The sequence below is a fragment of the Mesoplodon mirus genome, assembly GCF_964341445.2.
Source record: "Mesoplodon mirus genome assembly, chromosome: 3".
NCBI classification, from domain to species: domain Eukaryota; kingdom Metazoa; phylum Chordata; class Mammalia; order Artiodactyla; family Ziphiidae; genus Mesoplodon; species Mesoplodon mirus.
The window spans coordinates 114,189,503-114,215,532 of NC_138978.1; the positions used below are offsets into that span (position 1 = coordinate 114,189,503).

The 26,030-nt window shown below is 38.3% G+C and overlaps 1 protein-coding gene across 2 annotated transcripts in view; it reads right to left on the reverse strand.

Moving 5' to 3' along the window:
- RNF115 (ring finger protein 115) overlaps nt 1-26,030 on the reverse strand; it is a 59,571-nt gene that overhangs the window by 18,868 nt on the left and 14,673 nt on the right. Inside the window, exons 2-5 of one of the 2 annotated variants that reach the window (XM_082613730.1) lie at nt 21,860-21,918; nt 20,954-21,005; nt 18,129-18,171; nt 10,099-10,310 (exon numbers count right to left, since the gene is read on the reverse strand). In XM_082613730.1, the coding sequence (XP_082469856.1) occupies nt 10,099-10,310; nt 18,129-18,171; nt 20,954-21,005; nt 21,860-21,869 (317 nt within the window). In that variant the 5' untranslated portion in view covers nt 21,870-21,918. The remainder of the gene's footprint in view (nt 1-10,098; nt 10,311-18,128; nt 18,172-20,953; nt 21,006-21,859; nt 21,919-26,030) is intronic. The other variant, XM_082613729.1, reaches the window with a different exon arrangement.

Below are 26,030 nucleotides of genomic sequence, written 5' to 3' on the forward strand. Positions count from 1 at the left end.
AATGCAACAGATAAGAAAAAATAATGAGGCATAAACATAGAGGAAAAATACAATCAATATTTGTATCAATCAACTGATATATCTGCTAATCTAGAAACCTTAGAGAACAAAATGAAAAACTATTAGAGCTAATAACAGAATTCAATTAAGTAGCACGGGGTTGGGTAACAATCTATCTAATAATCAGTTTAAAATTAAGTGAAACCATAAAACTTTACTGAATAACATAAAAAAAGAACCAAACAAATTGAGATATGAGCCATGGGCCTAGATGAGAAGTTTCAATATTATAAAAAGTACGAACAGTCCCCAAATGAACTTCCCCAAATGAACTTCCAATCACAATCTCAATGGGATGGGAGAGAGGTCAGAGATTGACAAATTTGCATTTAAAATTCATTTGAAAGAGTAAATGTAAGAGAAGCATCCAAAAATTTTTGCAAAGGAACAATAACGAAGTGGACTTTCACTACTAGCTATCAAATCATACTATAAAATTATAGAAAGTAAATCAGTAAGACATAGGCACAGGAGTACACAAATAAAGATCAGACCATAACAGAGAATCCAGATAGAGATGAATATGAAACTGTATAAACAAAGGTAACATTTCCAATCAGATGGATTATTCAATAAATGAGAGGGGACAGACCCTTAACTCAAAAAATACACAAGAATAGTACACTCACCACCAGACGTGTGGGCACAAAACACAAGCCAAGCCAGAGATCCTCCCTGGGAGTTGATAGATGCACATATCCTCTGGGATGAATGCTCTAATGTTCTTATAAACTTGGAACAACAATTAGCTATCTTTCATTTTACACAGGAGAGAAATCTAATAATGATGCCAGCAAAGAGAGAGACAGATGAAGATAACATACTGATTGACCATCTAGATCCATCTAAGAACATCTAATTTATATCTGTGGTTCTTAATATTGCCCCTACACAGCAACTTAGGAATCCAAGGAGATGGTTTTGCTAGTTACAGTAAATGGGGGAGTACCATTCGTATTTAGTAGCAAGGAAAGAGCAGTGCTAGCCACCCTGCAAGAAATGGGAGGAAAGCCAAGACCAAAAAGAAACTGTCCTCCAGCATGCATAATTTTTAAACATCCTGCCTGGACTTTCACTTGGGGAATATCTGTCTATAATTAACTGAGCCTAAACTTAACTCCATTCTACACAAAGTATTTCCAACTTGGTTTTAATATATACTGAATTAATTAATTAATTTATTTATTTATTTATTTATGGCTGCATTGGGTCTTCATTGCTGTGCGCGGGCTTTCTCTAGTTGCAGCGAGTGGCGAGTGGTGGCTACTCTTCGTTGCAAATCAAAACTACAATGAGGTATCACCTCACACCAGTCAGAATGGCCATCATCAAAAAATCTACAAACAATAAATGCTGAAGAGGGTGTGGAGAAAAGGGAACCCTCTTGCACTGTTGGTGGGAATGTAAATTGATACAGCCACTATGGAGAACAGTATGGAGGTTCCTTAAAAAACTAAAAATAGAACTACCATACGACCCAGCAATCCCACTACTGGGCATATACCCTGAGAAAACCATAATTCAAAGAGCCATGTACCACAATGTTCATTGCAGCTCTATTTACAATAGCCAGGACATGGAAGCAACCCAAGTGTCCATCGACAGATGAATGGATAAAGAAGATGCGGCACATATATACAATGGAATATTACTCAGCCATAAAAAGAAACAAAACTGAGTTATTTGTAGTGAGGTGGATGGACCTAGAGTCTGTCATACAGAGTGAAGTAAGTCAGAAAGAGAAAAACAAATACCGTATGCTAACACATATATATGGAATCTAAAAAAAAAATGGTTCTGAAGAACCTAGGGGCAGGACAGGAATAAAGACGAAGACGTAGAGAATGGACTTGAGGACACGGGGAGTGGGAAGGGTAGGCTGGGACGAAGAGAATGGCATGGAGATATATACACTACCAAATGTAAAACAGATAGCTAGTGGGAAGCAGCCACATAGCACAGGGAGATCAGCTGGGTGCTTTGTGACCACCTAGAGGGGTGGGGTAGGGAGGGTGGGAGGGAGACGCAAGAGGGAGGAGATATGGGGATATATGTATATGTATAGCTGATTCACTTTGTTATAAAGCAGAAACTAACACACTATTGTAAAGCAATTATACTCCAATAAAGATGTTAAAAAAAGGGCCTCCCTGGTGGCGCAGTGGTTGAGAGTCCGCCTGCCGATGCAGGGGATACGGGTTCGTGACCCGGTCTGGGAGGATCCCATATGCCGCGGGGTGGCTGGGCCCGTGAGCCATGGCCGCTGGGCCTGCGCGTCCGGAGCCTGTGCTCCGCAACGGGAGAGGCCACAGCAGTGAGAGGCCCGCATACCGCAAAAAGAAAAAAAAAAAAAAAGATGTTAAAAAAAAAATACCCAGAGATGATCCAGATACTGAAGTTACCAAAAAAGGGCTTTAAATTAACTATGACTAGTATGTTCAAATAAAGATGGAGAATATCACCAAAGAATCTGAATCCATACAGCAATCAAACTGAAATTTTAGAAATGAAAAACATCATATCTGAAATAAGGAATTCATTTGATAGGTTTAACAGGAGATCAAAAACAGCAGAAGACAAGACTAATGATACTGAAGGTGGGTCAATAGAAAATATCCAAGATGAAGTACAGAGAAAAAAAGAATTTAAAATATGGAAAGATAGATTCTCACAGACATACAAAAATATATAAACAAGAAGGAGTGTTCAATGCACTATAGTTTATAATGACGAAAGAAGAAAATCTAAAAGCTCTCCAGTGTTCATCATTAGGGAATTGCCTAAATTAATTACCATACATTCATAAGATGGAATTCTATTCGTGTGTTTAAATGCAACAGAGCTGGCAGGTCTATAAGTAATGACATGGAAAGTTTGACAAAATATCCTGCTATGTGAAGAAAATTAGATAATAATGATATCTAATTAGATATTGTCCCTACCCCCATGGAGCAGTGAGAAAAAACTACAACAGGTATAAACGGGTACGTAAATTGGATTTTTTATTTTCCATATAAACACAGCAAAATCCATTTTTACACATCTCTCTAATGGTTGGCTATTTTCTTCCTAAGTGTGTGCTTAGAATGAAAATGTAATATCTGGCATTTTCTGATCCTACAGCAGGAAGTAGTCTCTACTTAAGTGGAAAAAAAAAAAACCCAAACAAACAGCTAATGATATACAGTCAATAATGTTTACACAGATAATACTGTGAAGTTTCTTTTCACAGAACATCTAAATAAGTGTAACAGAAGGACCCTATGGGGCCTTCCTGGGACAGACCCCACCATGCCCTCTGCCTGTCTCTTGTCTCTAGAAAAACTTTAGAATAAAATTAATCAGAGAAATGGGAAAATACAGAAGCAAAGGAAAGCAGTCAAACAAAACCAAACAGTAGTTTAGTCGTTAAACAAAGTCAAGGACCTTTAGTTCCTCTTCAAGGTCTACAGATAATATTCTGAGCCATAGCTTTTGAGCTGTTTTGCAGATACTGAAACCCATACCAGGTGGAAGAAGTTAACTACATGATGACCAGACTGTAGCCATGACATAAGCTGCTCCATCTTAACAATTCTGAGAACTGGCCTCAAGGAAATGGGAATAAACCAACCCTGGAACTGAAGATGAACTGTACTTAAAACAATCAAGATGATGCTGATCAGGTCACTGCATGACCAACTTCAAGATGACTGCTGGAGCTGACTGTGCTGTTCTGCACATAGCCCCCTCCCTCCGCCTATACACCCCTGAAACTCCCCTTTCAAAGCTCTTGCCCCCTGATCAGAAGCAGGGGAGTTGACCTTTGGACACAAGTCTGCCTTCTCCCCAGGTTGCCAGCCTCCTAAATAAAGCAACCTTTCCTTTCCTACCAACACTGGTCACTCAAATATTGGCTTTTGAAAGGCAAGCAGCTGAACCTGAGTTTGGTAACACAGGTAAAAAAAACAGGTAGGTCCATTTAAAGAAAACATTAAATAATAATAATGATGATGACAGAGAGGGAAAAATTCATCAATACAGTACCTGAATGACTAAAACGCAGAAAACACTGATTTACAGCCAAAATCACTGAATTCATGACATCCACAAAAAAGGGGTCGGGGAGGGGTGCCCATGGTTAATATATTTCACAAGCAATAGGATTAAAATCTTCAGAAGATTGCTATAACATTGTTTAATATAAAATAATGAAATAACATGGCACTTATTCTATTAGCTGAAGTAGCTAATAAAATAGCTAATTAGCAGACAATGACAGGCTGACCCCAAATCCATTCTCAACAGCTTTCTCCCTTGCCACCTCCTACTACAAAGGACAGAAAAGCTAAATCCATGCTCTCCTAGCTTTCTTTACAGCTGGGTGTGGGGAGCATGTGACAAAGTGCCCAGGGAATAGAATTTTCTAGGCAGGAAGTAAAGAGGTGGAAGTGGAGCAGTGAAAAAGATTTTCCTTTCCTTCAAAATATGGGACAAATAAACTGGTGCTATTCCTTTCCCTTTTCTTCCTGCCTGAAGTCCTAAGGCAGTAAGCATGAGGGAAAGACCAAGAGAATCACAGAGATCCAACCCTAACACGGTTGACGCACTGAACTAATTTGCTGTGACCTACCTACAGACTTGTTATATGTAAGAAAAAAAAAGCTTGTTTGAGCCATCATTAAATCAGGTTATTTGTTGCTTGCATGTTACTAAGGTAATATGATTATCAGTAAAGGACATGTGAGAAAAGGAAGCTCATGTCTTTCTCCCACTCTTACTATCAGTTAAAGAGACAGTGTAGTAGCAGAACAGACCACAATTTCCTACGGTATAAAGAGGCAAAGCAACCAAGGAGAACTGATCCAAGCTAATATCTTCACATTGATATTTTATTAGTCTGGCAAGGAATTTTTGAGCAAAACAGTTTAAAATTTGACCCCTGTCTTCTTTAACTGTACATGACCCAGCTCAACGGCTCTGTGAGAAGAGTGTATACAGCCTAGTGCCTAAAAAATCCTAGGCATTTGGTAAATGTTAGTCACCTTCATCTCTATTAGATTGCAGACAGGATATATGGCTGCCTAACAGCATTCATATTGTTTTTAAGCATTCATACAGTAGAACTGACAAATTAGGGTAAATCTCCCTGTTCTTATTTGACACTAAAAAAAAAATCTTCTTGAAAGATTTTATTTCCATTAAAGGAAACGCAGCAGAAGCTCCATTTGTCCAACTGGCAAGAAATTATCAGCTAATAATCAGAGAAACACAAGATGATCACTTTACTTAGATGTCCCAACTCTCTTATTAATTTAAGGGCTGTGAATAAGGGCTGCTACCTAAAATGCTTAGATCCAATTTCTCTGGCCAAACTGAGATTATTTGATCATCAAAATGAATAATGATTAAAACAAAATGCATGAGTCTGGGCTAAAATAAGTAAGTAGACAGATAAGGTAGGGCAGGGAGAGAGAAAAAAAAATTTTAACAACAGATTGTCTAATAGCTGTAGAAAGAATCAAAGAAATAGAAAATCATTATTGTATAGCCATTATAGTAATAATTCAGGCAAGAATCATCAATGGAGTCTAATATCATTAGGTAAAAAACTATTAAAGAACCAGATATTTACTCAATCTCCGAGTATCACCTCAGATTATATATTAATTTCAAAAGAGAAAGGGCGCCTTTATAAGAAAAATTTGGCAGGCACTGCCTTAACCAAATGGTCAGACTTAACATCACCCATGATGGGTCAAGCTGACATCATGTGCACCCTCTGTTGTGATACACCGAGAAGGATACATCATTTATTTTGTATTCTTGCTCAGGTATTTAATCTGAATGAAGAAACAACCAGACAAATCCAAATTAATGGACATCTTGCAAAAACCCCCAAAAAACATGTCTTGACTCTTAAAACTAAGGAAGGTCATGTGTGGGTTTTCCAGCTGGCAGCACGAAGTAGACCACCAGCCATGAGCAAGCATTAACCACCAGACATGTAAGCAAATAAGCCTGCAAATTCCAGTCAAGTCTTAAGCTTTAAGTCTTCTAGCTGTGGTCCCAGACATCATACAGCAAAGACAAACTATTTCCCCATACCCTATCCAAATTACTGACCCAAAGAAACTGTGACAGAGAATACATGATTATTACTTTTTAAGTCACCAAGTTTTAGAGTAATTTGTTATGCAATAATAGATAACTAACAGAGGCTCTAATAAGGCAAAATCTCAATTTTCCTCAATAATACCTACCTCATAGGGTTACTGGGAACATTAAATGGGCTAATGAATGTCAAGCCTGGCACAGTATGTATTCTTCAGGAATGCTACCTAGTATTAAAATAACTTCAATTTGTGTAGTTAGAAGTATGCATAGAAGAATGCATAAGGTGCTTTGGGGAAGCACAAAAGAAGAGCATTTGATACAGTCCTGGCGGTCATGGGAGGCTTCCTAAATTCAGTGAAGGACTGATTAATTGGGTTAAAAAAGCAGTAGAGGTACTTCTGCCAGAGAAAACAGATTAAGAAAACAAATAGAAGCATGAAACAGCATGGCATATGTAGAAAACTACAAGTTTCGTATTGGTAGAATAAAAAAAAAAGCAAGAAGTGACCAGAAACAAGGCTACAGGGGTCGGGAGAGTTTAAAACCTCTACATAAAGGGCCTTGTATATGAAGTTACAGACCCCATGACAACGGATTTTCAGGCAGGAAGTGATACAGATCTGAAAATTGAGGCAGATAATCCTGCAAGGGTAATATGGGAGTAAATTTAAGAATGATAAAGCTGGGCTTCCCTGGTGGCACAGTGGTTGAGAATCCGCCTGCCGATGCAGGGGACACGGGTTCGTGCCCCAGTCTGGGAAGATCCCACATGCCGCAGAGTGGCTAGGCCTGTGAGCCATGGCCGCTGAGCCTGTGCGTCCGGAGCCTGTGCTCCGCAACGGGAGAGGCCACAACAGTGAGAGGCCCCCTACCGCAAAAAAAAAAAAAAAAAAAGAATGATAAAGCTTTGAAGGAGGCTAATGCAATAGTGCAGGCAAACAAGATGTAGATATGAACTAGGGGGAAAATGGTTGGACAAAATGGGAGTTGAGAAATAGGAAAAAAAATCAGAAAGACTTAATGTTTGATTGTATGTGTATATGAGCTGGATGAGACAAAGAAAAGATTCTAGATTAATGCCTAGGTAGAGAGTGGTACTTCCAATCAAAATCAGAAATAAAGAAAAAGGATCAGGTCTGGAAGAAAAGAGTTTGGTTTCCATTTTTGTGAGTGTGTAGTACCTATGGAACATTCAAATAGAAATGTCTAAGAAGAGGTTATATATTCGAATCTTAAATTAGGGAGAAAGGTCAAAAAGAAATATAGATTTGAGAGTGTTTGTATACAGGTAAATATTAGAACTGTGAGAGAACCTAATAATGGCCAGAAAACGCTTACAGAGCAGTATTCTCAACCAGAGACAATTTTGCTCCCCCAGGGGAACATCTGGCAATATCTGGAGACATTTTTGGTTGTCATAACTTTGGGGGAGGGGGGGTTGATTACTGCATGTAGTAGGTAGAGGCCAGGGATGCTGCTAAACATCCTACAACATACAGGAGAGCCCTACAGAACAAAATTATCCAGCCAAAATGTCAATAGTCCCGAAGTTAAGAAACCTTGTTGAAGGGTAAGAAGAAAACCAAATGAAGGAAACACCTTAGAAAAACAAATATCTAGAAATACTATCCACAAGAAGGAGAAGTCAGAAAATAGGTAAGTCAAGAAAATATACTATCATGGAAGTCACAGAAGTAGAGAATTTCTAGAGGGAAGAAAAAGACCAAAAATATTGAATTCAGTGAATTGGACCCATACAATAAAAATTTTAAAGTATCCACTGGGTATGTAACCAGAATAGAAGGTCACCAGGGATTTTAGTGAAAAAAGGGCCAGACTATAGTAGCAGAAGCATAATAAGAGATGAGAAAGTACACAAAATAAACATAGGCTCCCCTTAAGAAATCTTATTCAAAGGGGAAGGAAATAAGGTTAGGCAGTAACTAAAGCAGTGGTTCTCAATGCTGGCTACAATCAGAATAACCGAAGTAGCTTTTAAAAATTACAAATGCTTGGACCTCACCCAGAATAATTAAATCAGAATCCTTGGGGGTAGGGCCCAGGTATCTGTATTCTAAAAAATATCCTCAGTGACACTAATGTATAGACAAAATTGAAAACCACAGAGCTAAAGGAGGAGGGAGGGGTATAAGGGGACGGGACAGGGAGCAGTAAAGGGGGAAAAGAGAACAGGGAGAAGAAAATGAATGAAACAAAATCCCAAAAGAAATAGGTACATGGGCTGATGGAGTTGCTTTGAAAAAAAGAAAAGATACCTCATCTCAGGAGACTGGAAGGAAAAATAAATACTGATGTCAAAGAAATTGGGCACAGGGATTTGGGGAGTTCATGCCTAAAGTCCTAATTTTTATAATGAAAAATACAAATAAGCTGCTGAGAATCATCTACTAGATAGGAAATTCAGAGACTGAAATGTAGTGATCGTTCAAAATATTTGCAGAGGGAAATGCAAATTAAAAGCACTGACAGTTTAATGGAGATTAAATGCCCTTTACCAGCTGCAGGGACACCAATGAGCACATTAATATGATTTTCCTCCAGCAGTACTTATCCATCGCCAAGTAAAGGAGCATGGAAAAGTGGACCACAGCACTGACTGGCAAGAGAAAAAGCACAGGATGTAAAAGTTTAGATGAACTGTAGTTGAGGAGTTCAACAATAGGGTCCAAGCCAGGTAGTAAAGGGAAAGTAACATAGATACAGTTTAACTGGCACAGGAAATGATGGATTGACCTCTGAGTACCATAAGTTATTAAAAGTCTAAGATATCATTGGCTTTTGTCGTAGACAATCCCATTAAACCAGACTTCCCATATCCTATAATTGTCCTAAGAAAGACTGTCTGCAACTAACTTGGAAATTTACAAAATATAAGACGAACTAATGGACAAATCAATGGATAGATACGTGATAATGTAAGTATAGTAAAATATTAATAGTAAAATCTAGGTGTGTGGAGGGGAGGGGAGTGAAGACTCTAGAACAGCAGTGTCCAATAGGACTTTCTGAGATGATGGAAATGTTTATAACCTGTGCTGTGAAATATGGTGTCTACTCGATATCTGTGGCTACTGAGCCCTTGAAAAGTGGCAAGTGTGACTGAGGAATTTTGAGTCTTTTTAACTTTTAATTAATTTAAATTGATATAACCACATGTGGCTAGCAGCTGCTATTTCAGTGCAGCACAAGATGCATATATCCCTGGGTTCAAGTCCTAGATTCACCATTGATCCAAGTTACCTTACTTCTCTGAGTCTTAGTTTATTCTTATATAAAATGAGAATAGCAACAATACCTAACATTTTATATGGATTAAATGAGATAAGCAGAAAAAGCATGAAGCACAATCCTATGCATACAGCAAACACTTTAGAAAAATTAGTGTTTATTATTCCTACTAAATGGGATCCATGAGATCCAGTACCAACATCTGTTTTGCTCACCATTATATCCCCAGTATCCAGTACAAGTGTCCCAGCATAAAAGACACTCAATAAATATTTGTTGCATGAATGTTTTGCAGAAGACTCTATATCATTATTAAATTTCATATTAAGTCCATTGCTCTAATCTATTGAGGTCTTTTTGAATCCTAATGTCATCCAATATATCTGCTATCCCTTTCAGTATCTTCTGAAGTTTTGACAAACATACCACTGATATATTAATCTGAAATATTAATAAAAATATTAACCAGAGACCTATATCATTAGTTTTATCATCCTTCAGTTTATCATCATCAGTAAACTATACTAGTTGAGTATAGACACTCAATTTAGCTTCATTTTCATTCTGTATACATATCCCCATCTTGTCCACAAAGGTAATAAGTATGAAAACCTTATAAAGATTAGATTATGTCAATATGTCCTTCATTGAAACTACCCTTTAAAAGAACTTAAATAACAACTTTGCACTCACCTTTCAAAAGCAGGGGATCTATCAGGACGAGTACTTCCTCGAGATCTGTATCTTTGAGTCACTGACAGCCGTGGCGGCCGACTTGGTCCCCAGAAGTCAGTGTGAGTTTGGTGACCCCTCTCATTGGCTCTATTATCTTGGTCCAGTAGACTGCTACTCAGAAAGGGTCTAAAATCTTGGAAAAACATCGTGGGGTCCAAATGGTCCCAGAACTAGTAAAAACCAGAAATAAACCACATGTTACTGGTTTTAAGAAAAGGAGAAAGAGGAAACAGGAAGAAGAAATACTGAAAAAAGAGAGGATTAACTTTTAACACTTCAAAATTCAGCAGTTCTGAATTAAAGAAATGTATGCTTCTCCAATTTCATGGAGGAAAGAAGTCTTTCAAGTATATGCACAGGGGGAAAAATTTATATACCAAGAAACTATTTCCTTCATATAGAAACAAGCCAGGACTTCCCTGGTGGTGCAGTGGTTAAGAATCCGCCTGCAAACGCAGAGGACACAGGTTCGAGCCCTGCTCTGGGAAGATCCCACATGTCACGGAGCAACTAAGCCCAGGAGCCACAACTACTGAGCCTGCACTCTAGAGCCCGCGAGCCACAACTACTGAGCCCGCGTGCTGCAACTACTGAAGCCCGTGGGCTTAGAGCCCGTGCGGCGCAACAAGAGAAGCCACCGCAATGAGAAGCCCGCGCACTGCAACGAAGAGTAGCAGCCACTCACCGCAACTAGATAAAGCCCGCAACGCATCAGTGAAGACCCAACACTGCCAAAAATAAATAAATTAATTTAAAAACAAAAAAAGGAAACAAGCCAATGTCTGGACCTTAACACTGGGCTCAGATCCACATGCCTCTGACCAGTTTCCCATACTAAAAATAAAAACTTGAGCCAAAGGTGATCATGAACTTCTGTCCTAAGCATAGTCAACCATCTAGATCAACATTACAACCTTGTGTTTTGTAACAATGACATCCACATTTCCACCATAGAATAAAGTAAGATTGAATAAAATGGATGCATTTATACACTTGTAAAAAAAGGCAGCATCACCACAAAGTGAAGACAGGTGTCTATAAAATACTTATAGAAGGTTCATCAGAAAGCTGTGGCAAAGCTGTGACAAAGCAGTGTAAGAATGCCTGATAAGACCATTCTATTGTACATACTTTTTACTGAAAGGGTCTTGGTGGGGGAAGCGTTTGTTGGGTTTGGCCAAGGAATCACTAAACAAAGAGTAAATGGAAAAAAAACAAATTACCTCTGAAATAATTTAAATTTTATTTAACTTTATCCATCCGCCTGCTGACAGGCATTTGGGTTGTTTCTAATTTTTTATTATTACAAATAGTTGCTATGAACAATTATGTACATATCTTAGAGGAGGGGAATGGCTGAATCATATGGCTGATGTATTTTTATCTTTTTTAAAAAACAGCTAGCCTGTTTTCTAAAGTGGTTGTACCATTTTTACATTCAATTTCAGCTGCTCCATAGCCTCACCAAAAGTTAACACGGTCAGTCTTAAATTTTAACCATGCTGTAAAGTGGTATTTCATTTTGGTGGTTCTTTTTTTTTGGCCATGCCACGCGGCATGTGGGATATTAGTTCCCCAACCAGGGACTGAACCCATGCCCTCTGCAGTGAAAGCAGAGTCCTAACCACTGGACCGCCAAAGAATTCCCTCATTGTGGTTTTAATTTGCATTTCCCTAATGACTAATGATGTTGAGCATTTTTTTTTTTGGCCATCTATATATCTTCTTTGGTGAAGCAGACTGTTCAAATCTTTTGCCATTTTCTGAAACTGGGTTGTTTGCTCATTATTCCATTTTAAAAGGTCCCTACATAGCCTGGATACAAGTTTTTTTTTAAAATAAATTTATTTATTTATTTATTCATTTTATTTTTGGCTGCATTGGGTCTCTAGAAAATAAATTTATTTGTTCAATAAATTAAGGAAAATTAGAATAGTTTTTTAAAAAGAATAAGAAGAATTAGAATGACTACCAGGAGCAGTGGATATTGAAAGAAAAATAAAAACAGTGCTCATCGTCAAATCAGCTCAGGGATGCCTGGAATATAAGGATCAAAAATAAATGGAAATTAAGAGGTTTATAATATGCTGGCTGGGAAAGAAAGGACTCTCAAAACAAATCTCAAGACTATGGATGAGGGGCTTCCCTGGTGGCATGGTGGTTGAGAATCCGCCTGCCAATGCAGGGGACCCGGGTTCAAGACCTGGTCCGGGAAGATCCCTCAGGCCGCAAAGCAACTAAGTAAGCCCGTGCGCCACAACTACTGAGCCTATGCACTAGAGCCCGCAAGCCACAACTACTGAGCCCATGTGCCACAACTACTGAAGCCCGCACACACCTAGAGCCCATGCTCTGCAACAAGAAGCCACCGCAATGAGAAGCCCGCGCACCGCCACCAAGAGTAGCCTCCACTCGCAGCCACTAGAGAAAGCCCACGCACAGCAACGAAGACCCAACGCAGCCAAAAATAAATAAAATAAATAATTTTTTTTACAAAAGACTATGGGTGACTATGGCAAATTCCTGAATTTTATAAAAATAGAGTATTCAAATGTCATTCACAAAGAAAAAAATACGATGTCCAATGCCCACCCACCCCCCAAAATGTAAACACTCTGCCATAAACAATCTTTTGAAAGGCACCTTTTTCCAAATGAGTTTAAATTTAGAGGCTATGGACTCTGGTCAACTGGCAGTCACTGAACAAAAAACTGGCAAGGCTGACACCAAGACTGTTTTCTGTTTCACTCTTCTTCCTTCAGCTACCATTGAGTTTCTGTTATGGTCTTTGCTTGGCAACAGTATTACTGGTGTGAACTTAGTCATGAATGACATAAACATAGTTCTTCTTTGAACAACTGTTGAAGAGCTCAGGAGTTTTACTTGATATTTCCAAATGGACTGGATGTGAAGTAGGCAGCACTGTGAAATGAGCTATTTTAACCCTTCATACTAAAAAGTGAGACAGATGAAAGATTTGGTTGAGTTAATTCAACATTTAAGATCCCATCCAGGCTGCAGCTGCTCAAAGAACCCAAACTCTACCTGGCATTTGAGTACAAGCCCTCTGGCTGAGACTGGGAAGAACAGCAAACAGGTAAAGGATGATTTACTTCGTAAAGGAAAGTTAAAGGTTTGAAATCTTTAACTTCTTTTCACTAGGTTTAATCATTTAAAAGGGAGGAATCAGAGCTTTCATGTTCACCTCTGACCTCTTCATTCATTCCTCATTACTCTTCCCTACCAGAGGAGTGATGCATCTGATTGGTGAGTGGCAAAAGTCTAACATTTGCTAATTCGCATTTCTCCAATGGATGGAGTTCATTTATAAGGAGGCTGCACAAATGCAAAAGAAGTGGTTCTGAGTATTTGTGCCTGCTCAGCAACCTCTAATTCTCAAGTGGGTCATCCTGTGCAGACTTAGGATGTCCATTTGGCCACAGATCAACTGTGCTCTCCAATTTGGCTGAATAAAAACTAAATCTTTATTTCCATCTGCCTGGCGTCTACGTTTTATTTCTCAGTATGTTCTAGATGCTCAGATGGAGGGAAGAGGTATGATCAACTATCAACCATCACATATAACCAGACAGGTTTTAACACAGGATAACAGTTTAATATAGCACAGGCATGAAATAATATGAAGTCATAAAATATATAATTCTTATAACTATGAAGAGATAAGAAAAAAGATTTATAACATAATCCTAAGTAAATTTTAAAAATCAGAAATGCAATACAGTATATCCTATGATTACATCTGAAAAGTTATGAAGCATGAATGTGAGAAACGGAAAGTATTAAAAATAAACAAACAAACAAAGCAAAAATAAGGTAATGAGAATATGGAAGATTTTTCATTTTTAAAAAATCTTCTTAATGTTGTTACAATATTTTTCAGTATCTATGCCTCAAGACAAAACCTGAAAGGAAATGTATGGAGAAAGGGGGCTCTTAGAATAGTGGGACTCCAGATGCTTTTTAATACCTTTTTTATTGCCCATTGTAATGCTGCATATGTAGCAAAACAAACTTCATTTAAATAAATATAAATCTGACTGCTCAGAGTACCCTGCCTTCTTGTACACCTGGGAGTTCTTTTTCTAGAAAGCCACCTACCTTATTTTCTGCTAATCTGAGGCAGCAGCTACAGCCAGCCGCTCTTGCACTGAAGTGATAAAACTGAGGTAAGTTGAGACCTTCCGATCAGATGTCTCACTGGCACCAGGTCATGGTCAGAAGCTTTCAAGTAGTCAATGAAACCCCTCAGATAGCCATGGGCTCCATTCCCCAGGTTATCAACAGGAACCTCAGTATAGCTATGTCCTCCCTCTCTACAAACTGCTAGCAACATTTCTAGATTCACTCTCCACTGACCCTCACACATTACTCATAGTTCCCATTTAACTGGCAACCCTCCTCCATACTCATCCACCCTCCCTATCTCCCCCACCCCAGACCCAATACAGAAAAAAAAATCAATACCAATTATATTAGAAATTTTGCTTGGACTAAGCCTCTTCTGATATATCTAGTATTTTAAGAATTCAGCTATTAGTAAATGCTAATTAAGAAAATAACCTCTTCATTGTACAAGCAACTCTGGCTGAAGAAAAACAGAGCAGGGCTTCCCTGGTGGCGCAGTGGTTGAGAGTCCACCTGCCGATGCAGGGGACACGGGTTCATGCCCCAGTCTGGGAAGATCCCACATGCCGGCGGAGCGGCTGGGCCCGTGAGCCATGGCTGCTGAGCCTGTGTGTCCGGAGCCTGTGCTCCGCAACGGGAGAGGCCACAGCAGTGAGAGGCCCGTGTACCACAAAAAAAAAAAAAAAAAAAAAACAGAGCAAAATTGAGCATAAGCCTTTGCTGAAATTACCAACTGAAATATAGAAAAGAAAAATAGCTTTCGTTTCCACACATAATTTTCTTTTTATTTATTTGTTTGTTTGCTTGTTTATTTATGGCTGCATTGGGTCTTCATTGCTGCGCATGGACTTTTTCTAGTTGCGGCGAGCAGGGGCTACTCTTCGTTGCAGTGCGCGGGCTTTCTTACTGCGGTAGCTTCTCTTGTTGCAGAGCACGGGCTCTAGGTGCGTGGGCTTCAGTAGCTGTGGCACATGGACTCAGCAGTTGGGGTTTACAGGCTCTAGAGCGCAGGCTCAGTAGTTGTGGTGCACAGGCTTAGCTGCTCTGCAGCATGTGGGATCTTCCTGGACCAGGGCTCGAACCCGTGTCCCCTGCATTGGCAGGCGGATTCTTAACCACTGTGCCACCAGTAAAGCCCTCTCCACACATAATTTTCTTTCTAAGTTTTTCCTCCAGGGACATGGGTGTAAGACCTTATGGCCTATGAATACTATCTTGAGATAGCATTTCTCACCTCTTTGCTTATCTAAATTCCACCTACCCTTCAAGGCTCTAGTACTTGAAGCCTTGTTTTACCTTCTCCATGAAGGAGTTTTTCCTTCTCCATGAAGTCCTAATAATGGCTAAAATTTATTAAGCGCTCACTATATGTCAAGGACACTGGCCCACACACCTGGCATGTATCAACTCACCTAATCCTCATGACAACCCTCTGAGGTAGGTATTATTATCTTCCCCAACTTATAAAGGAGAACACAGAGGCATAGAGAAATTCTAAGTAATTTTGCCCAAGTTACCTAGTCAGTAAGCAGCAGACCCAGGGTTTAAACTCAGGCAGTCTGGATCCGTGCATATCACTATGTCATTTGACCTCTTTCCTAAAGATTTTAGTCTTCCCAAAGACTGCAGCCCACCTAATCTCTCCCTTCTACTGTACTTGCTACATCCCCATGGTAAGTTTATTATACTCTCTGTACACACTTGTTTTCATATCTGTTTCATATGTTTGCACTTGTTCCCCAACTAAATTATAAGTTCCTTGCTGGCAAGGCAACCATAACATTTGCTTCTTGCCCCTACTTCTAGCAGAGTGCAGGAAGTGCACTAAACATATACTTCTTAGATGATTTTTTAAATCCCTGACAACTTCCACAGTATTAAAAGATAAGACATTTTTTTCTATTTTTTAAGTGCAAAATATCGTTTAAAAAGGAGAAAACTGAAATATTCAGGCATGATGACAAGGGAAAACTGGGCATAATCATGCCCTTGCTACAAACCCTTAAGAACATGAAGTCACAGGCTATGACTAAGCAAAATTACTTCAAAACCTGAAGGATAACTTATGCAGTCAGTGTCAGATTTAGCATTACTAAAGTTAGGAAACTGACTATAGATATTTATTTTTCTTCTGAATGCATCTCCTCCTGGTGAGTCATATCTATAAAACTGACAGACCAATGTATTTCCATCTCCTAAAAGAGAACTAACACTTAAGGAAAATCAGATGAAGTCTCTTCTGCATATGCATAACCAGTAAGTGAAAATCTGTGTAATCAGGAATAGCACACACAAGGAAAAAAATTACTGAAACCGGAAAGGCTTCCAGGCCTGGCTAGCAGAATCAATTTTAAGTAATGTTTTTCCATCCACCAAAATGAGAAAGTGGGAGTTCAAAGACATAACTTGAATCACAGTAATCAACCCATGCACCAAGGCAGTTCAGAGTTAAGCAAAAAGCTGAACACTGGATATTAAGAAGTACAACAGACCATAAGTAAAAGAAAATACCTTAATAAAACAGGACTGTTACCCAAACATTTCATTAAGTTTCTTGACTATAAATCTAACAACAGAAAAATCTGGGGAGCTGGGAATTCCCTGGCGGTCCAGTGGTTAGGACTTGGCGTTTTCACTGCCAGGGCCCAGGTTCAATCCCTGGTCGAGGAACTAAGATCCGGCAAGCTGAGCAGAGAGTTCAAAAAAATTTTTTTAAAAACCTGGGAGCTACAGGTCTTAAGATAATTTTCAGAGGATAAAGGAGAGAAGCTTAGGGTTTTATGGGCTTCTTATTGAATACGAGTTTTCAAACACACTGTAAATACAGTTTTAATTTACACACAAATAACTACCAAAAAGTTTTGCTAGTTCTTCAGGTACTTGAACTATCTCCAAAAAAGGTTAATGTGATCCTGAAACACAAAGAAATTCTGATTATGGGATTTAAGTTTTTTTTTTTTCTTTTAGCATCTGTTAGCTTTCTAGAGCTAACCAAGCTGTGCGGCAACAGGAGCAAAAGCAAACCAGTGATTTTTGTAGGCACAGCTGGTCTGTCCCTTGTGAGGTAACAGCCTCTAAATGCTTATAAACAAAGAGTACTTAAGGCCACTTAAAATTGTACACTTAAATTGTACACTTAAAAATGGTTAAAATGGTCCCAAAAAAACAGATTTTAAGTCAATGGATTAAATGAAAAAGAAAATTACTGCGTTTAATTTAAAATGGTATTCAAGGATACAGATTAATGTCTTATTTTCAAATCCTAGTTAAGATTATTTTTCCCAAAAAATATGGATGCCGCATTATATAAAGAACTGGAAATTAACTGTAGGTCCCACCTTGAGACCTGGAAGGCAAGCAAATATCTTATCCTTAATCTGGCCCTGAAATTCCAATTACAAACTACCACATTCATTAAAGGTAATCTCTAGAAACCAGTACCTCTGTGCAAAATCATAGACTGTGCCTCATTGTGACTTCAATTACAACTCATCCTGGCCTGTTCTTTACTTGACTGTCAGACCACTAAGAGTCTGCAACACTGTTATTTAAAAAACAACATAAGCTTTTTATTCTCACACTGTATACACAATATAGAAGCAGAAAACAGAACTGAAAACACCACCAGGTTTCAAATATAGCACAGCTCTCTCCTAATCAAAGGTTTACTAAAAGTAACTTGCCAAAGCCCCAACTACTGAACACAAATCTTTCTAAGACTACTCTTGCCCATATTTTTCTTATACATTCTGATGTTTTGCTGCACTGGGAAGTGAAAATCTGTCATGGTTTTAACACCCACCCACCATCTAAAGAATCCATACAGCCCAAGGAAAACTTACCTCTGCAAAATGTGTCGATGTGCTGCTGCCACCACCTAAAAAACTGAAGAGAAAAAGCAATGAGTAGTGGTTCTATTCCCAGGAACAAGCTTCCCTCCTGGAAGCTAAATACAGAATGGTACAATGAGAGCAAATCCCAATAAGGAAAAATAACTCATCCCAACATGACACCCTCAAAGGAAATTATGAAGAACTGGCATGTGGATTAATCTATGAAAAATATTATAACAAACTACAAAATCAAGGGTAAGCCAAATGAAAAATTGGGGAGAGGGCTTCCCTGGTGGTGCAGTGGTTAAGAATCTGCCTGCCAATGCAGGGGACACAGGTTCGAGCCCTGGTCCAGGAAGATCCCACATGCCGCAGAACAACTAAGCCTGTGTGCCACAACTACTGAGCCTGCGCTCTAGAGCCCGCGAGCCACAACTACTGAAGCCTGCGTGCCACAACTACTGAAGCCTGCGTGCGCCTAGAGCCTATGCTCTGCAACAAGAGAAGACACTGAAATGAGAAGCCTGCACACCACAATGAAGAGTAGCTGCCGCTCGCTGCAACTAGAGAAAGCCTGCACACAGCAACGAAGACCCAACACAGCCAAAAATCAATAAATAAAATAAATATTTTTTTTAAAAAATTGGGGAGAGAGACTATCACAAAGAAGGAAGAAGGATCCACAGCCAGCAATGCAACTCAAATCTGAACAAAGGAAGAAAAACATCTATTCTCAGAAGCTAAGAAATAAAACAAGATTCTCAAAATAATATTTCATTAAAAAACCATTTAACCACCAGATGAACACAACATTTGAAACTATTGGGAATGATTAAATGTAGTAATGCAAGGGGTCTGGTACTATATTTAGCACCTTACAAAAGGGCTCAATAAATATTTTTTCTTCTTCTGATAGCTTATCCTATTCTGTGATTATCCTACCCACCCTTCAGGGCCCATCCTCCATTAAGTCTTTTCTAAACTCACCAACCAAACAAGACTCCTCCACACCCCTCTGCACTGACTCTGATTCTAAATTCAACCTTGTATTATAAATATCTAGAATTTGCCTCATCCATTTCTACTCGTTCCCCTCCTTTCATAAACATAAATTCAGAGGGTAAAGACTGTATTTTATTAACACCACAAATATATGTGTTTAGTATGTATCAGCCATTATACAGAGCACTCACCACTTCTGAAAACCCTCTTTACCATATCCTATATCGATAACTGGAAAGTAAAAGTTGTTGAATTGATATCACATGTATAAACCTATTCCCAAAGACTGGGGGGAAATATTTGATCCCACTGTCCCCATGAAATCTGCAAAGAAGAGAGGAAACTGGCTAACACACTCTGGCGGAAATGGGATGGAAAGTATCAAAGAACTGCTGGATATCACTTTTACTTCAAGAGACACACACAAGTGCACCAAAGTACACACACTAGCACACAAGCATGCACACACTCACCCCAATGAAATAAAGTCCACAAACTATTATAAATAGCTTTCACTTTCAGAATCACAATACCAATCCAGGCATTGCACTCAGCTCATTGAGGAAACAAACACACTCCAGTTAGTCTGGAAGCAAAAGTGAAAAAACGAGTCTAATGCCATTCTCTACGTCATCATTCTCAGGCCTTATTCTCTAATTAGAAACTATTTAACAACTGTATTTGCTTCAGAAGTTAAAACATCTTTTGTAAAAAACACTTCAAATGTAGAACAAGCCCAAAAGTACCAGTACATCTATGCTAAATAAATAATTGAACTACCACTATGTATCCATTTTATTACTCAAGTCTAGATAGGCTTCCAGGGCTCTTTCCTGACTTTACCATATAGTTTCAAGAATTCAAACATCTTTGGTAATTAAAGCTATCAACTCTATCTTTTGGAGTTCTTCTCCCCCTGAAACTCCCTCAGCATTCCCTTTCCTTAAAATTCCTTTGCATTTTAAGAATGATAAGGCTAATCATTGAGAAGGGATAATAACAACCACATCGTTCTGAGAAATGTTACAAAGCTTAAGAAAACTTACAAGATGCCCCTCTAGCTGAATGTCTAATAGCAAATGGAACCCATTATCCAATATTTACATAAGGACTTGCTCTCATTAATTTTTACCATCCACTACTTACTACTATAATTGCTAAGTATTCAAATAAGCAAATGTTTATGAACTTTATAGAAGGGAATACCATGCTACCTCTAAGACTGATTCTAAGACAAATATTTCTTCAACTATTTAAAACACTGATATTTCAAAAGACATAATCTTTGCATTTGAGTATCTGGTACCAATAGCACCTGTACAGGACAACCTTTGACTTACAAAGGCACAAAGAAAAGAATTAAGTCAAATGAGAGCAGGATCCATAGAATTCATAGTTCCCCGCTAGAAAAGATTCATCCTGCAGTTACTCACAAACCTCATTTATAACCATACTTTGTATACAGGGCTAAAGAAACCAGGATTAGTATTTAAAAACTTTGAAAAAATCACCCCCCAACAACCAATATGCTCTTCATTCAATGCATGCAGAGCATACCTGCTTGAAATAAGTATTAGATGCAATTATAATAGGACAAATAAAAAGCTATCCCAAGTTAGCATGCCATCCACACAAAATTGCTAATTTTGCTATCAAGCTAATCTTTATAGATTTAGAATTGGTATTCTGTTATTTAAAACCAAGATTATTATATCAACACTTAAGTGTTTGTACCAAACTAGATCCCATGCCATATGTTGCCTTAGAAGCTCCAGTTCATTTATACATATATAATCACTGATCATTAATAAAGTTAAACTAATTGTACATACTGTAAAATGTGTAGTTTTTCCTGGTTGTGGAAGGGACCTTCAACTTTATATTCTGCCAACAGCAACAGTAAAGGAATTATTTACTGCCATTAAAATCCCCAAAGTCATCCCAAGATTAAAAGCTTCAGATTACAGATTCTTTTTACCCAGTCAGTATTTCTTCAATTGTCCAACCAATGTTTAACCAGATAGCCACAAAAGAACAAACGTGTTATTACATTTACCCCAAAAAGGCCCTCCTATCAACACTATTCTACTTTTTGTTAAGCTTTCATAGTTTTAATCATATTAACCAAGAAGGAATACTTAACACTGTCACTTTCAGAAATAATGTCCCCTTTTTATAGGCTTTATACCATTAGTAAAAGCAACAAGAGCCAATTTCAAGCATTACCAACACACTGATATTACAGTGGCAAGATGGCATAAGTTTGACTGCAATAATCCTAATAAGGACAAGGGACCCAAGGCTTCTGCAAGAATAACAACTCAGTTTCCCTGGCTAGAACAGCCTGTTTATCTTACTAGATATCTTTGTCAGAAGTCACTCACCAGCCCACCAAAGAGGTATAACAGCAATTTACCTTCAGGCCACAGAGTGGTCACTAAAAACCAACCAATAATCCAAGAGAACCCCAAACTCTTAGAAAATATATGAAAACTTACCAGATTTACTATGATATGGATACAGAGGTTTCCAAGGAATGTCACAGTAGATCTCATCACACCCACTATCACATCATTTTCCAAATTTTCCCATTTTTCTTCCCCTTCGCTCTGCCACTTTTCTTCTCTCTCTCAATAGAGTATGTTATAAAACAAATTCCCTTCTATTCATTCAGTTGATGCTGAGAAAAATAATTTTGATAACAGAATGCCTGATTTATTCATGAGCTTGTACAATACCTGGAATCATCTGTCATTTCTTCAATAAAGCCTGATTCACATCTGGGACAAATATATTCCTATAAAAGAAAGGAAGACAAATAAAAGTCGTTCATCAGAAAGCTAAGTATATAGTTTCAGAATAATATGCAGTACACAAGCTGATGCTGTGAAATGTTGTATGTACTTGCTGACTCCCAGGACAGTTTTTTCTGTTATACTCTGGCAAATAAAGAATTCCATGAGATGTCTACAGAATGGCTTCACAAGCAGTTCCCACTGAGAACTAAAAGAAGAATGTCAAAGGTTTTTATTTTTCTTTAACTGGAATGAATTCATTATCTAATTTTCTATTCAAATCTACTGAAAAAGTTCCACTACATATATCAGAGCAGTAGAAGATTATAATATTCATGGGTACAGAAATTGCTTTTTTTTTTTTTTTACTATGTACATACAAGAGACATAAACTGAATCACAGAATAAATCAATTTGTAGACTAGGAATTTACAGTGAAGTTTTACAATATTTCTGATCTGCTTTTTGATTATCAGTGGTTCCAAATAAAACTTAGTATCCTCAGGTATTCTATAGAAATGATAATTTAAATAACCAGAACAATCCCATTAGATCAGCATCTATTTCCTTAACTACCATGAATCTTTCTTTTAAATAAGTAAATATTTCTTTTAAATATCAAGCTTTGGGGCTGATAAGAAAGAATATAATTTAGAGACTGCCTTACCATAGTTTTTTAAAAGTATATTTTAACTACCTATTAAAATAGATCTGGGAAAGACATTTTCAACTATTTTCTTGCTCTCTATATTTTCTAAACATGAAAGTTTGTCTTATCAGAAGGAAATGTAAGCTGTATTTGCCTACTCAAACAAAGACAGTCAGAATGGTAACTCAAATATTCAAATGCTTTCTTAAAAGAGATATAAAGAAAAAAGACCAATCCCTTCTGTCAAGATTAGTTTGGTGAGGAGACAGTCAATGCAAGAAACAGTAAAATTTAATAAAAGACTTTCTTTAATCAGTGCACACTGGAAATATAAACAAATACCGAAGTCTGCCTGAGGGAATCAGGGAAGGCTTTATCTGAAACATAGACTTAAAATAGTACTCTGTTTGCTCAATAAAAAAGGAAATTATGGGTTAATAACTGTAACAAGAGAATATAGCATGCATGGAGGTTGGAGGGGAATGGTATGATGAGTATGAATAGGCAGGCTGGAACCAGACTGTGGAAAACTTCAGATTACCATGAACTTTACCCTGTGGATTAGAAATCTCTCAACCTTTTCTCTCCTCTATACACATGAAAGACAAGAATCATTCATAATGGCCATACTGTTAACTACTCCAGAAATGAAATAATCTGGAGACAACATGAATGCCTGAGCCCCTCCCTCTACTCCTTCATCCCCCACCCTCCCAGGCAGCAGTAACTACATTCCTTTCTCTCCCACTAAGAAAGTTTATCTGAAAGGAAGTGAGATTGACTTTAGAAGGCTAACCTTAAATCTATTCTAAAGTAAAAAGGAAAAAATATCAATTACAAAATGTGATTTGTCACCATCCCAGTGCCAGGCCCTCCTCTTTCTTTTCTCTTCCTCTCTCACTCATTCCCATTGCTTTAAAATCCCCTGTATGAAAAAAAATTAAAAATAAAAATAAATAAATAAATATCCCATATGTGGAACAACTCCCAAACGTCTCTCTCTAACCCAGGCCACTCTTCTGAACTCCAGATTCATTTATCCTTATACGTACTTTCTTTCATGCTCTTTCTCTCTCTTACACTTACACACACACACACACACACACACACACACTCTCTCTCTCTCTCTCTCTCTCTCTCTCTCTCTCTCAAGAGGTGGCATTATCAGTTTGTTCATACCAGAAAACTGGGAGTCATTCCTAACACCTCCCTCTCTGTTATCTTCCACATCCAACCATCAAATCCTGGCACTCCTACCACGAACACATTTCTCAAACCTACTCCTTGCCCCACTGCCTTACTATCTTAACCCAAGCCAATACTGGCTCTGGACAATGAATAACTTCCCTCTTAAGTGTTGTCCTGCTTCTCTTCTAGCCTTTTCCCATCTGTTCTGCATGAAGAAGTCAGAATGATCTTTTTAAAACATAAAATGGACCATATATCATTTCCCATCTTAAAACCTTTCAACTATTTCCAAAAACACTTAGAATAAAATCAAACTCTTAAACATGCCTTACAAGGCCCTAATTCAACTGGTCTCTGTTTAACTTGCCAACCTCATTTCAGGCTACTCTCCCTCAGTGAATTCCAACTACATGGACCTTCTTTCAGTTCTTCTAACTCATCAAGCTCATTCCTACCTCAAGCTTTCATACATTCTGCTCCTACGACTGAAACACTCTTCCCCTAACTTTTTGCATGGCAAGGGACTTCTAGTCCTTTAGGTCTCCATTTTAAGGTCATGTCAGAAAGTCCCTCTTTCATCATCCAATCTAAAGTGGTTTCCTCTTATTATTTTCTCCTACAGCACCCTGTTCATTCCTTTATAGCACTTATCACAATTTGTAATTATATATTTGTTTAATGCTTTTTTAATGTCTGTCACCATTCAATAAGTTTTAAGTTTCATAAAGGCAGGGTCCAGATCAGTTTTGTTTACCATTATATCCCTAGGACAGAAAGGTGTTCAATAAATATTTATTGAATAAACAAACATGAAATTACTTGCCACACACCTCACAACTAGGAGTCAAAGTACCAGAATCTAATACAATTAGAGGATGGTTGGAGTGGAAGTAAAGAAAAGAGCTGGAAGCTTAAGAAGTTGTGGCCTGCTCATGGGAGAGTGAAGCCTAAGATTTCAGAAGTAGCAATGTTCTGGATGATCACAAAGTCCAAGATACAGCTATGGGAGTAGCTGGCTAAAGTAGAGTAGGTATGAAGGTCTTCAGACTTAAAGGGTGGTCTACATTGATACTAAACTTCCAATAATGTTTAGAGTTGTGGTAGAGAGAAAATAATTTCAAAAGGCAGATATTACGATTGGGAAGACAAAAAAGACTTGAAGCAAGAATCACACTGATTTAGAGTAGAGAAACATACAAGTCCTCATTTCATGATCCCAGTCATGGTTCTAGGAATCAGGCTGTCAGCCATCATAGATAGCTCCTGCACAGAATAGAACACTTCAGAGGTATAAACCAAATTACAGAAGTACTATAATTACAGGAGTACCTAGTGGCTTCTTCCTGCCACTAGGTATTCCTTCCATTTACTAGCACAATCAAACCTTTCTAGGTAATTCTATTTTGATTACAGGGAAGAGAACCAAAATTCCTTCCAAATGCTCTGTGAATTATTCTTGATAAAAGTAGCTTATTATAGAACCAACTAACCTCTCAGCCATGAACTATTCCTCCTAAAATCAACATTACAGGAAATATGGAGAACTTTTCAGAATTCACAAGCCTGTCATTCTCTAATTATCAAAGTAAAAAATGCATACTTGTCTCCTACATACTTCAGTAGTCTGATCTCAGAACAAAGGTCTGGTCTGAGAAAACCATTCTCTTGGAAGCCTAAAAACCCAAAAATAACATTCTGAAGATACTATAGTTCCAGTTTCTAGATTTTCTTTTTAAAGGCCTGATAGCACTCTATTTACTACCGCCATTTTCTTCTGAAATCACACTAATTTCCCCCTGATTTCCAGTAACTGCTTCAAACTAATCTGGAGACCGGATGTTATGTAACGGTGGAGGTGAATGAAGAATATTGGCCATGAGTTGATAATTACTGAACCTGGGTACATGTGGGCTTCTTATACTATTCTACTTTTTTTTTAAAATAAATTTATCTATTTATTTATTTTTGGCTGCGTTGGGTCTTCATTGTTGTGCACGGGCTTTCTCTAGTTGCGGGGAGTGGGGGTTACTCTTCATTGTGATGCGCAGGCTTCTCATTGTGGTGGCTTCTCTTGTTGCGGAGCCTGGGCTCTAGGCGCGTGGGCTTCAGTAGTTGTGGCATGAGGGCTCAGTAGTTGTGGCTCGCGGGCACTAGAGCGCAGGCTCAGTAGTTGTGGCACATGAGCTTCATTGTTCCGTGGCATGTGGGAACTTCCCGGACCAGGGCTTGAACCCGTGTCTCCTGCACTGGCAGGTGGATTCTTAACCACTGTGCCAC